Source organism: Fulmarus glacialis, unplaced genomic scaffold (genome assembly GCF_000690835.1).
Source record: "Fulmarus glacialis isolate BGI_N327 unplaced genomic scaffold, ASM69083v1 Scaffold2570, whole genome shotgun sequence".
In the NCBI taxonomy this organism is placed as follows: domain Eukaryota; kingdom Metazoa; phylum Chordata; class Aves; order Procellariiformes; family Procellariidae; genus Fulmarus; species Fulmarus glacialis.
Genome location: NW_009189363.1, coordinates 1 through 13,025, shown reverse-complemented (window position 1 = coordinate 13,025; position 13,025 = coordinate 1). Strand labels below are relative to the sequence as shown.

The following is a 13,025-nucleotide window of genomic DNA, read 5'->3' as shown; positions in this document are numbered from 1 at the left end:
GGATTTAACTCCATTCACCACAATTTTTCAGGCTTGTCCATCCATCCAGTGAAGAGTACGCCTGTCCAAGCCATGAGCAGCCAGTTTCTCCAGGAGAATGCTGTGAGAATCCATACAGTCCAGTCACCACTTCATTTTCTGTCTCTAGTGATGGAATAATCTGTTCTTTTTTTGCCAAACTTTTGTTTTACAATTTTATTTTTTATTATTTTGCGGTGGCAAATTCAAAATGTTCCTCCTTTTTTTTTGTATGAGGTATGATAAGAGTGGCGTATCAGCTACAGAGATGGCCTGCACCGCTACCTTATCTATATGAAAGCTATGGTAACAAGTCCTCTCAGCGTTCCTAGTCTGCAGCAGCAGAAAAAGTAAGCCATGTTAGTTGAAATTGGCACCTCTTGCTTAGGAAAATTTTTAATAGAAGGGCATTTTCTGTGGATGAGACTCAGCTGAGGAATATTGCTTTTTTCACATTTCTTCCTTTATAATGGAAGACTTCCATTTTTACTTGATCTTTTATGAAGAAAAGAGCTGTAAAAGACAAGGAGAACTACTAAAAAAAAAATCAGTCATTCTTTAAGCCTTCAAAATCTCGTATATAATTGAAGGTTATCAAAGGTCAAAATTCTGATCCAGTTTGCTGTGGGGTCAGGCAAGCACTGCCTCAGCATCTGAACTAAATAACTGGTACTCTGTAGAGGAATCCTACTCTGGATGTTCTCTCTTGATTTCTTTTGTTTTTTTCTTATTTAGATTCCTCACTTTCCTGTGTATACTCGCTCTGGAGAGGTTACAATATCTATTGAGCTTAAGAAATCTGGGTTTACGCTGTCTCTGCAAATGCTTGAGCTGATAACACGACTCCACCAGTACATTTTTTCACATATTCTTCGTCTTGAGAAACCTGCACTAGAGTTCAAACCCACAGAAGCTGATTCAGCCTATTGTGTTCTACCTCTTAATGTTGGTAAGAACAGAGCTCTCGTTTTTTAAATACTCACTTTTAATTCCTTTAGCAACATGTCTGTTAATGTTTATGTTAAATTTCAGGTGTTAGCTGTAGAAATAATACCATATATGGTAGTATGAAAATTTGTCTGTTATGTTTTTATTACTTCTTCACAATTCCAAATTAGTTAACTTGGTGATGTGAATTGATTTATAGTAGGTTTCAGCTGACTCCATAAGGGTCTAAAATCGTATATATGTCTCCTTTGAAATTTTTTTGAAATAATCAAATATGTGTCTAGAATAAGAAAAAAAATTTGTAATTCACAACTTCCCAGAAAAGTTCAGTCTGGAAAACTCTCCCCTGAATGACTGAGTTATGCATTTTCCTTTAAGTTGATGACTCCAGCACTTTGGACATTGACTTTAAGTTTATGGAAGACATTGAGAAATCTGAGGCACGTACAGGCATTCCCAGTACACAATATACAAAAGAAATGCCTTTTATTTTCAAGTTAGAAGATTACCAGGATGCAGTTATCATTCCACGGTGAGTACTGTATACATACTTTAGGTATGTACCTATTGTATTTACACAAACACTTGAATAAAGGGATGTTAGTATCTGCAACAGAATTGCTTGTAAGAAATGTATGCTATTAATCTGAAGGTATCTGGTGGTGTCTCAAATAATTTAAAGATTTTTTTTTTTTAGTCAATAGTTAATCTTATATAGTAGGATTTAAGTATTTAGGCCTCCCAAGACTCATTACCTTTTTATTAGGAATAGTAGAGTTCACCACTTATGTAGTATTCTGATAAAACATTGTGACTTCATCATTGGCCTACTGAAACCAATTTTAATTTGGACGATTGAGTGGGAGTCCTGTTCTCTGGTTACTGCTTATTCACACCAAAGGCCTGCTAAAGGAAGGTATGCTGTTGGTAGATGGAAAAATTAACAAGTGAAAAAGACCACTTAAAAGAATCTTTTTATTGAGTCGTATTTAGAGGAGAAATTTACATCATTTTATGTACTGGATATGGTTCTCCAGAATTAGTGGGTTTTGTGGAGACTTAATTATTCCCTATGTCATGTTTGGCATGATGTGAAGAAAAAAAAAGGGACTGACTGGCTTGTGCTTGTACCTGGTATATTGTAAACAAAGGTAGTTGCAGAATATATATGGAAGATAAATATTAGTACTTTGTTTTGGCCTCACCTGTGTTAGACTTTTTTTTTTCTTTAAATGTCTTCCTACCTGTGCTGATGACTACTGTGGTAAAAATGCTAGTGTAAAAAAGTGGTGACGGACCATCACTGTGTATGAGCATTACTTCATTGTGATCAGAGTTAACACCATAGAAGTAGCTCATAGGTGGTGTGAGTTAGCACAGTTGCTGGACTTCAATAAAGGTATGGTATTTCACCTGTGTGAAGATCTGGCCACAGTCCCTAAACCAGTATTATTCTTCCTCCTTCCCTCCTTTTTGATTGGGGGTGGGACTGGGATAGGTGGCCGAGTATATCTCTTTTATTAGAATCATTAGTTGCCATCTGATAAAGTTCAGGCTTGGGAGAAGCCAAAAATTTTTGACCTTGTTTCATACATTAAGAAATCCCAGAATTTCAAGTACTTTTGTTTTCAGTCAACATAAAATACTGGAAATATGTGCTTGTCCTTCTCTATCCTGCCTGGTTGTAAGCTCCTCAAGGGGAAGCATAATACAATGACTGTGTATCGGTACAGTCCTGATGGAATTCTTCAGAATAGGCATGGTTGGTGAATAAGATAAGAAAAAAGGATTTCCTGAAAGCTCCTTTAACCAGCATGTTCTTCAGTGAAGAAGTTCAGACAGCCTCGGAATATGGTTTTCTTGATTTTTCTCTTTGGAAGAAAGCTAAAAAGACTCATTAATAGTGTGGTAATTTTATTTAGCTATGTCTATTTAGATAGAATAGAAGCTTAAAATGATAAATGCAGCAGATCAAAGTATGAAATAAGCTAATATGCAAATCTAAATACTGAATGTTGATTTCATGGGGTTTTTTAGTATTATTATTTTCCTGCGCGTGTTTATCACCATAGTACCCAATGATCACAGTAGTATCACAATAAAGGTGTTGCAGCATTCTGGCTTTATATTTCTAACATTCTGCCTGTATTACAAGAACTGCATTGTCCTTGAAAGGCTTGTGAATTTACTTTACTAGGTATTTGGAGGTTTGTATTTTAACTTTATCTTCGAGGATGACTTGATTAAAATGCCAGTTTAGATGTAAGGTAGTACAATCTTTGTATGCGGTAGAGCTCCATTTCTACTGATTGTAGCACATAGGAGACTAGACATTAAAAAGCCAAATTATTAAGTTTAATTGTTGGGTGTTTGGAATTAAGAAATTATCATTTGCAACACTACTCTTGGAGGTTGTTGTCCAGAGCTTGATTTTGTATTACATATTGAAGACATATAAATCCTGCATTTAATTTAAATGTTTCTATAGAGAGAATTTTGCAGATTATAGATTGGCTTCCTTATCTTATAGCACGTTTCTCATTTAGTTATTTGAGTTAGCTAAGCAAATGGTTTCTACAACAAAAACACCCACCAACCAAAAACCTCAAGTGAGCTATTTAACGGTTTATCACCTGACCACATTAGAACATGAAGAACTTAGCCTTAGAGTAAAGCTTGTGCTATAACGTATGCCAAAATATGTATTTTTTTTTTTTTAGATATCGAAATTTTGATCAGCCTCATCGATTCTATGTAGCTGATGTATACACTGATCTTACTCCACTCAGTAAATTCCCCTCCCCTGAATATGAAACTTTTGCTGAATATTATAAAACAAAGTATAATCTTGACCTGACCAATCTCAACCAGCCACTGCTGGATGTGGACCACACATCTTCGAGGTAACAACAGTCATATTCGTGTCTGATGTTTATAGTTTGACAATAAAGTGCCTTTTTTTTTTTCTTTTCTTTTTTTTTTTTTTAATTATGGGATAAAGCTGAGGGCTTGTGTTTTCCAGAACAATTACTGATTTTTTTTTTTTTCTTGAGGAGTACTTGCGTTATAACAACTGTAACTTGAGTCCATTTTTTGCAGAGGTAACTGTGCTGTCATTTCACAATGCATTAAGGTTGAATACTAAGAATAAGTCATCACTTTAGAAAGTTTAGGCTACTAAGTTCTATTCATTAATCATGTACTTACATTAAAGTATTTTCACATGGCTTTTAGACTTAATCTTTTGACTCCTCGCCATTTGAATCAGAAGGGGAAAGCGCTTCCACTAAGCAGTGCTGAGAAGAGGAAAGCAAAGTGGGAAAGTTTGCAGAATAAGCAGGTAACGTAGAAGAATCTAATTCAAGTTGCCTCTCTCTTAACAGTCATATGACGACCAACTTTACAGGTAAAATTCTTTTCTTCACCCTTCCTCTCCCCAGATACTGGTTCCAGAGCTCTGTGCTATACATCCTATTCCAGCATCATTGTGGAGAAAAGCAGTTTGCCTCCCCAGCATACTTTATCGCCTGCACTGCCTTTTGACAGCAGAGGAACAAAGAGCTCAACCAGCCACTGATGCTGGTGTAGGGGTTAAATCACTTCCTGCAGATTTCAGGCATGTATTTTTTCAATATGTATTTTTCAATATGATATCTGACTTCATTGGAAAACAAGGTGAAAACCTAACCATTACTACATGAATTTAAAACTGATACCCTTTGTTTAACTCATGTCAGTTTTCAGTGAAACATAGTTTAAAAAGACTTGATTGTGAGTGGTGAAGTTAGATGCTGCAGTCACTGTTCTTTTTGGAAGAACGTGGCTTTTTTTAAAAAAAACATGTATGTGTATATAGAGTCGTCTTGTCTTGTTTCGTTAACAAAATCGGCATGTATCTTTACAGATATCCTAACTTGGACTTCGGATGGAAAAAGTCTATTGACAGCAAATCCTTCATCTCTATTCCTAGCTCCTCTTTAGTAGAGAACGAAAATTACTGTAAGCACAGCACAATTGTAGTCCCTGAAAATGCTGCACATCAAGGTGCTAATAGAACCTCTTCTGCAGAAAACCATGACCAAATGTCTGTGAGTTACAGAACATTGCTCAATGAGTCACCCAGTAAACTCCAAATTGATGTCTCGGCAGAACTTGCAGCAATTAATGGTGTTTCTTATAATAAAAATCTTGCCAATGGCAATTGTGATTTAGTTAACAGAGACTTTTGCCAAGGAAATCAGCTGAATTACTGCAGGCAGGAAATACCTGTACAACCAACTACCTCATATCCCATTCAGAATTTATACAGCAGTGAGAACCAGCTCAAGTCCAGCAATGAATGTACTCTACTGAGTAATAAATACCTTGATGGAAATGCTAACAGATCTACCTCAGATGGATGCCCCAAAATGGCAGTGACCACCAGTACTTCAAAAGCTATTACTCTTTCAAAAGACAGAGCAGATTCTGAAAAGAACCCTTCCAGTGGGTACTCCTCAAAAACTCTTGGTCCTAATCCTGGTCTCATTCTTCAAGCTTTGACTCTTTCAAATGCTAGTGATGGATTTAATCTGGAGCGGCTAGAAATGCTTGGTGATTCATTTTTAAAGCATGCCATCACTACATACTTGTTTTGCACTTACCCTGATGCTCATGAGGGACGGCTGTCATATATGAGAAGCAAAAAAGTAAGTAGCAACAATCCAATGATATTATGTAAAAGGCATGCTGTAACAAGCCATATATATGAAAATTTCACTAGAAGATTGAATGGCAAGAGGTTGATTTAGTTCCACAGCTTTACTGATTATACATTGGGTAGCATGCATATTAGGAATAGAAATACAGGACTATAGGATTAATGTTGCCATAACTGTGATTGATTGAAACTGTTTTCTACAGTTCATTTTGAAATCTAAACCAGCTGATTACCAGCTTAAGAAAAGACAGGACTGAGCAGAACTAAAAGTTCTGGGTTAGTGAGGACATTTGGTGGACTGAACACTAGAGCTGTATTGAGTAGAAACTCTTTAACAGGAGTGCTTGAATGAAGGCGTGAGAGTTAGCAGCACAGAGCCTTAGGTTGTAGCTTTATTTGACCTTTCCTTTGTTTCCTCAGTAAGTTACTTTTCTTGAAAACTTTGAGCATCATCTTACAAGAACACTAAAAATGCAACAACAAAAAATCTTACAGAACTGTTTCATCAAAACTTTTAAAAGTACTTTAAAGTAAATGTAAACAGTAGTGAGCAGAGTCTTCAGTTCGGTTGCTGTTGTTAAATTCTGGAGTAATCAGTCATGTGAAAGTTTGTTTTGTTTGGGGTTTTTTCACCACGTAATGTGATAACTTGAATTAAATGCTAAGAATTTGACTGTCTACCTTTAATAAAATGCATCACTCTGAGAATTAAATGATTGAGTAGCTTAATCTTGGAAAATAAGGAGGGCTAAATAAATTGCACAGTTCAAATAAAGGAAGTGATTGAATATTCAAGTTAAAATTTCAAGACTTGAAACATGGAGAGTGTGTTTAAAATGAGAAACGAAGATCAGAAGTTGATAGTTGAAAAGGAAGTATGTTTGTGTATGTGAGCGTGCTCTTTTCCCTTCCCTTTAAAATATTTAAAAGAATTTTAGAGGCTATCAAAACAACATCTGGATTATGACTTAGATTTGTTATACGGAACTGTTTTAACGCTTTCTACTGCCAAGGTTTAGGTCAATTTACCCATAATAGCAATCATTTTTCATTCCAAATCTAGTCTGAATGTTGATTATTAATACTGGTAATTAGTGACACTTGTACAGGTTATATTTACTGTTATTTTAAAAGTAGCAATAATTTTGTTTTGCAAAGAGAATTTAATCTATCAGATTTCTTTAACTGAAATTGTCACACCTAATGTGCTTATTTTTTAAATCTGTACCTTGCTGTGAATTGGTTGTACTATATTAAGAAAGCTGAACTCCCTTTTGAGAACTAGAGAAAATGCATTAATGGTACAAGATCTGGCTTAACATGCAAAATTGTTTCGCTCCTTTTGCATTTTAACCTATTTTTCTATAAATGTATGTCCAGAGGTTTATCAGAATGTTTTTCTTGAAGGTCAGCAACTGTAACTTGTATCGCCTTGGAAAAAAGAAAGGACTGCCTAGTCGTATGGTGGTATCGATTTTTGATCCCCCAGTCAATTGGCTTCCTCCTGGTTACATAGTAAACCAGGACAAGAGCAACACTGATAAGTGGGAGAAAGATGAAATGGTAAGACTTCATTTAACTATGTTGAGGAATAATTATTGGTGTGTGTGTATTCTCTCACCCCTACCTCCTCCCACTTCCCAGATATTTTGGTATGTTTTCAGCAAAAAAAAGTAAATCTGTATCTTCATTTCCTTTCTAAAACTTCACTATAACTTATGGAAAATAAGAGGAAAACTGATCCAGAATAGAACCTGATGTAAGGAAATTTACTGAACTTTGTCCAATAATGAGTGTATATATTAATGAAAAAGCAGAGAAGAAAAACTTTTTTGCTTGTAGTTAGCATGCTATCAGGAGTTTTTCTGAAATTTCTCTTGGAAATTTTAAATGGGACTATCTGTACTGGTTTTGCTGTAATATGTATAGGCAGAAGACTGCTTTTTAATAAATAATGTGTTCACCTTTATAGAATATATGAAAAGGAGTTCCTGTATTTCATAGTGCTGAGGCAGAATGAAGATTAAAACTGGCTTGATAAAATGTTCAATATTGGTAGCTGTTAGCTACACCATGGGTATTACTGAGAGCTACTTCTCATCCAAAATACAATGCTGGCTTAGACACCCTCACTGTCTGTCACCAAAAGCTTCAGAATGGCAAATCTTAATGAGGAATGATTAAAATTATTTTCCGACTAAACTCATTGTATGTCGAGAGTAGAAGTGCATGTGTAAGAAATATCACTGATCACAGCAGTCGGTAAAGTAATCTTTAAGTGTTTGAGACCGGTTTGGAGGTCGGGGGAAGGGCGTGGAGGAATTTTTTTCTTTTTCCCAATTCTCAAGACCACACTTGGATTGTAGAACCACCAGAGGGCACATGAGAGGACTGTTAGGTAGATGTACTGTGCAAATAAATGTTTATTGCAGAATAAAACCACCTGATTATTGTGGTTCTGTATTGTGCCAAGACTTCATTTCAAAGAGACTTACTGCTATACCTTTCTAAAAATAAAATAGCACATTTGGGACAGGAGCTAATCATTGCTTTTAAAAAGCTTTTAGTTCTCCATAACTTTTCAGTGGCCTCTTCCTCTTTGCTAGTCACTATTTATTTGTGAATAAAGCACACAATTTCAGACCGAAATGCAGACAGTGATGCAATTAAGAAGTGTTTTTTTGTGCCAAGTTGATATTTTGCTTTTTTGGATGTAAATTTCATTCTCCTTCCATGGGCTGATAGTCTATGAGTGGGGCTAGAAATCTCATATCATTATGACAAATTATTACTAAAACATCCTAGTTGATTTTTTTTTTTGTGCTATCAGGCTTTATTAAGGGGAAAGATCTTCCTTTGTTCATTTGATCAAATAGCTGATTTCCAAAAAGCAGGAAAAAAAAGCACTTACATGTATTTATCTTCAGCTTGTAAGTGGCCATAACTTATTCAAAATCAGTCAGGTATTCTTTACAAAAAGGTTCTTTCATCTGGGGCTCATTGTTTGAAATGCTGTCTAATGATGAAAAAAATCAACTACCAGAATTGCTTCCTGGCTCCTTTACCTACTGTTAATTCTCATCAGAATTAGAATTTTTTTTTTTTATGCAAGAAGCGATGTGCAGACAATGTTAGAGTAGTTCATGTAGCTGTGCTGCTAATCAAAATTAATTTTATTTTAAGAAACTTGTGAATGAAATTGTAGTAAAAAAGAAATTTATCATTTGTTAAATCTTTGTGAAAATAGACACTGAAATCTGTTTTGAATCGTCCTTATGGACGTGTCTTATTCAGAGAGTGTATTTTTATTTCAGTAACAGATATTACAGGTGGTGTGTAACAACTAAAAATCAGCACTAGCTCTAGTTGGGACTGGTTAAATTAGTCTTATTTTGAGCATTATACTGCTGCTAGTATCCAAAATAACTATTTCAAATCAAATTTTGCTATCTCTTTCTGATCAATTAAAGTTACAGAAATCCCTGCTGTGTATATGTGAGATGGGTAATTACAGCAGCAGAAATTCTTTTGGCAAAATGTCTAAACTATGAATTTCTGTAGCCACTTTTTTTTCCTCTCCTCTCATTACTAAACCTGACTAAGCCTGCTCCATCCTGATGAGGAATATCGTGATCTGTTTGATCCTTAGATGCTTTCAAGTGCTGCCTAGTGCACTTCACAGCTGCCACCCATCCACACCTCTGGAGAGTTGTGCATTTGGCCCAAAGGGAGAGGTCCCCAGTGGTAGCATCTGGTTCACAGATTTGCAAGATTAAATGACTGAGACCTACAATATGACATACATAGATTGAGGGCAGATATAGGCTGTTTCACTTGATTCAAAATGGTGTTGGCTTTCAGGACCCAATCCAGAAAAGCACTTTGAATCTGATCTTGCTCCTATCAAATTCAGTGGCAGAATTCCCACTGACATCAGTGATGCTGGGTTGAGCCTGTGAATAGTCCTTTTGATGTTAGGAAGACTACTTGTGCATTCAGCTAATATGTTTAAGTGCTTTCCTGGATTGGGGCCATGGCAAATTGTACAGCATTGTATAGCTTGGGCATATCTGTGTTCAATTTATAATTTACATCAATCCATACCAATTTGCTCAATATGAGCAGGGAAAAAACATGAGACATCACTAGTTTTACTGTTGTGGGTATGTATGTAAGTATTAGAAAATTGGTGACAACTTTAACTTTTCTTTTAATTAGTTAAGGCTATAAGTATAGCCTGAAAAAACCCAAAACTTTAAACAAATATGTACTTGTTTAAAGGATAGGATTAATACTAGTTGCCTTTGCATTGAGTTATTATCATCCTTCATGATTTAATGTATACGTTAATACTCAGTTTAAAAACAAACAAACAACAAAAACCTATGTTACAGAAGTGTGCCATTTTTTCTGCTTTTCCATTTTTAGACCTGCTGTATTGAAATCCTGGTGATATTACATGTATGATAAACTGGAGAGATTTTATAATTGTTAAAATTAAGAACCACAGTACAACTTAATAATTCTTACACAACCAAAAATTGGCCAATATCTAATAAGCAGCAAGATCATTTACTGAATCCCCAACACATGTGGTCAAGATTGCCACCCACTAAGCATTAGATTTTTGCCAGCTAACTGGGATTAGACTCTCATTTTTGATCTGTAGTATAAAAATCACCTAGACCGATTCACTAAACTTACTTTCTACTAGTTTGCCAAGTAGACTGAATTAATTTGCATCTAATTGTGTTTGAGAGCATAGATAAATGTATTTTGCTGCTTCAGGTGATGTTTATTGAAGGACTAGGGTAAAGAAGTTCTTGCAGTTGTTTCATTGAATGCGTTTTCTGTATGTGTCCCAAAACTGAGGTTATCGTGATTGTGACTATAGTAAACCCTGCAAGCCCCTTAGTATTTGCCATAGAAGGATGTAGAAAGAATCTTCAAAATTACATTGGTTAAACATTTGTAGTAGCCTTACTTAGCAGCTAGAGAGAAGAATGCAATCAAAACTGTTTCTTGTACCTCTCTAAATTTAATTTAGAATTCTTTCTTTTGTTTACTTTGTCGTGCAAGTATATATAATGTTTAGTGGGTTTCAAATTAATTGTATGTACATCACATTCAAGTATAAGCACGAGTTCCTATGAAATGCAGCATGTGTTATATGTAGAACATACGCTACTATACGTTAGTAATAAAGGTTTTATATTCCAAGACAATTGCTCTAGTCTTAGAATGCTAGTGTTAATTGAGGTTGTATCTGATCAGACAACGTAATTAGGAACATTAAGTTAAAAATCAGTCTTAATTATTAGCAGACACTACTCAAATCTTACTCTTCTGACCGTTGTGGAATAAAAGTTTCTCGTTTCCCTCTTCAGTACCATATTTTTTGTGTTCTTTCATAGACAAAGGAGAACTTGTTGGCTAATGGTAAACTTGATGATTATGATGATGATGAAGAGGATGAAGACCTAATGTGGAGGTTACCCAAGGAAGAAACAGACTTTGAAGATGATTTTCTGGAGTATGATCAGGAGCATATCAAATTCATTGATAATATGTTAATGGGATCAGGGGCTTTTGTGAAGAAAATTTCTCTCTCACACTTTTCAACCACTGATTCAAACTATGAATGGAAAGCACCCAAAAAGTCATCCCTGGGTAATGTTCAGTTTTCATCAGATTTTGATGATTTTGACTATAGCTCTTGGGATGCTATGTGCTATCTGGATCCTAGCAAGGCCGTTGAAGAGGATGATTTTGTAGTGGGCTTCTGGAATCCATCAGAAGAAAACTGTGGTGTTGATGCAGGAAAACAGTCTATCTCATATGACTTGCATACAGAGCAGTGTATTGCTGACAAAAGCATTGCAGACTGTGTGGAAGCCCTGTTGGGCTGCTATCTGACCAGCTGCGGTGAAAGAGCTGCTCAGCTTTTCCTGTGTTCATTGGGGCTGAAGGTGCTCCCTGTAATTAAAAAGACTGATTGGGAAGGCACTTTGTGTGCTACCAGAGAGAATTTTAACAGTGAGCAGAAAAATCTTTCACCAAACTCTGTAGCTTCTGTAGCTAATTCAGAGCCTTCTCTGTATAAAGACCTGGAGTATGGCTGTTTGAAGATTCCACCGAGGTGTATGTTTGATCACCCAGATGCTGAAAAAACCCTAAATCACCTTATTTCTGGTTTTGAAAACTTTGAGAAGAAAATAAACTACAGTTTTAAGAACAAGGCTTATCTCCTTCAGGCATTTACTCATGCCTCATACCATTATAATACCATTACTGGTAAGTTGTCTTAAAGAAACTAGGGCTTTTTCTCGTATTGTAAATGTAAGAGAAGCAGTTTAAGTTGTGTTCCCATATGTAGTCTTTAAAGAGGTACTTTAAGAAGTCAATAGCCTCTGAATACAAAATCTTAGAAAAGAATAACTTGCCCCTTTTTTAGAGGGGGATACTTGTTGAAGCTGTATCTCAACGATTATTCATATTTTGACTTGGTACAGATAGAATATTTACTGAAGCCTAACCAAGTTTTGGGAAAAAGCAGCATTTTTCATCTGTGAGGCTGTATCACTAGTTGTATATGACTGACATTAGATCCTCATTTAGCTGAAATAAGTTATTGTAGAACTCTGGAAGATTGCAGTGTACTTCTAGAAGTAGTGATCATGTTTTGCAAATATATTTAGCAAATTTGTCCCATAATTTAATCCCAACAATACTACACTTTGACTGTACTTCTGAAGATTAAAAGTAGACTATACAATTTTTATTAGCGGAATGGTTTATAGGATAGCAAAATATGGAGACTTCCATTTGAAGTTGTGAATTGGAAGGCTTAATTTAAGTCTAGGCATTTTATTGCATAAATATTTAAAGTCAAAGTTTGAAGCAATTGACTAAATCAGAGTAAATACTAATTTCAGGTTAACTGCTTAATGTTTCTGTACATGGTCTCATAAAAGATTTTACAGCAGTACAAATTTGTATTTCTGTAATCTTCTTGAATTACTTTTGCTTATACTAATTAACTTAGTATTTGTTCATTCTAAAACTTTAAATATTTTCCTATGATAATATGCACTTAAAAACAAACCATGGTAAAATTCCAACCCTATTTGAAGTGAATGGCAAATTCCTGTGCAGTCAGCAGTCTGAATTTTTCCCCATAGTGAATTGGTTCCTTATTCCAAGGAGTAAGAAAGCTCTGCTTTAATTAAAGAAATAAGTCATTTTGAAATGTTAGTACATTGAGAAACAGTTCTGACAAAACACTGAAATGCTCCTTTGGTTTTTCATTCTAGGTGATATTACCCACATACATACATACATACATACAAATATATATATA

At 35.3% G+C, this 13,025-nt stretch overlaps 1 protein-coding gene across 1 annotated transcript; it reads left to right on the top strand.

The window, feature by feature from the left end:
* Window positions 1-753: 753 nt before the first annotated feature.
* LOC104079476 (endoribonuclease Dicer) lies at window positions 754-12,123 on the top strand (the record flags this gene model as incomplete). The annotated part of the gene is made up of 8 exons (XM_009581529.1): window positions 754-967; window positions 1,345-1,498; window positions 3,687-3,869; window positions 4,201-4,306; window positions 4,407-4,582; window positions 4,871-5,654; window positions 7,073-7,228; window positions 11,080-12,123. Coding segments are annotated over 8 exons (2,667 nt in total), but the record flags the coding sequence as incomplete, so codon positions are not given.
* Window positions 12,124-13,025: the final 902 nt, after the last annotated feature.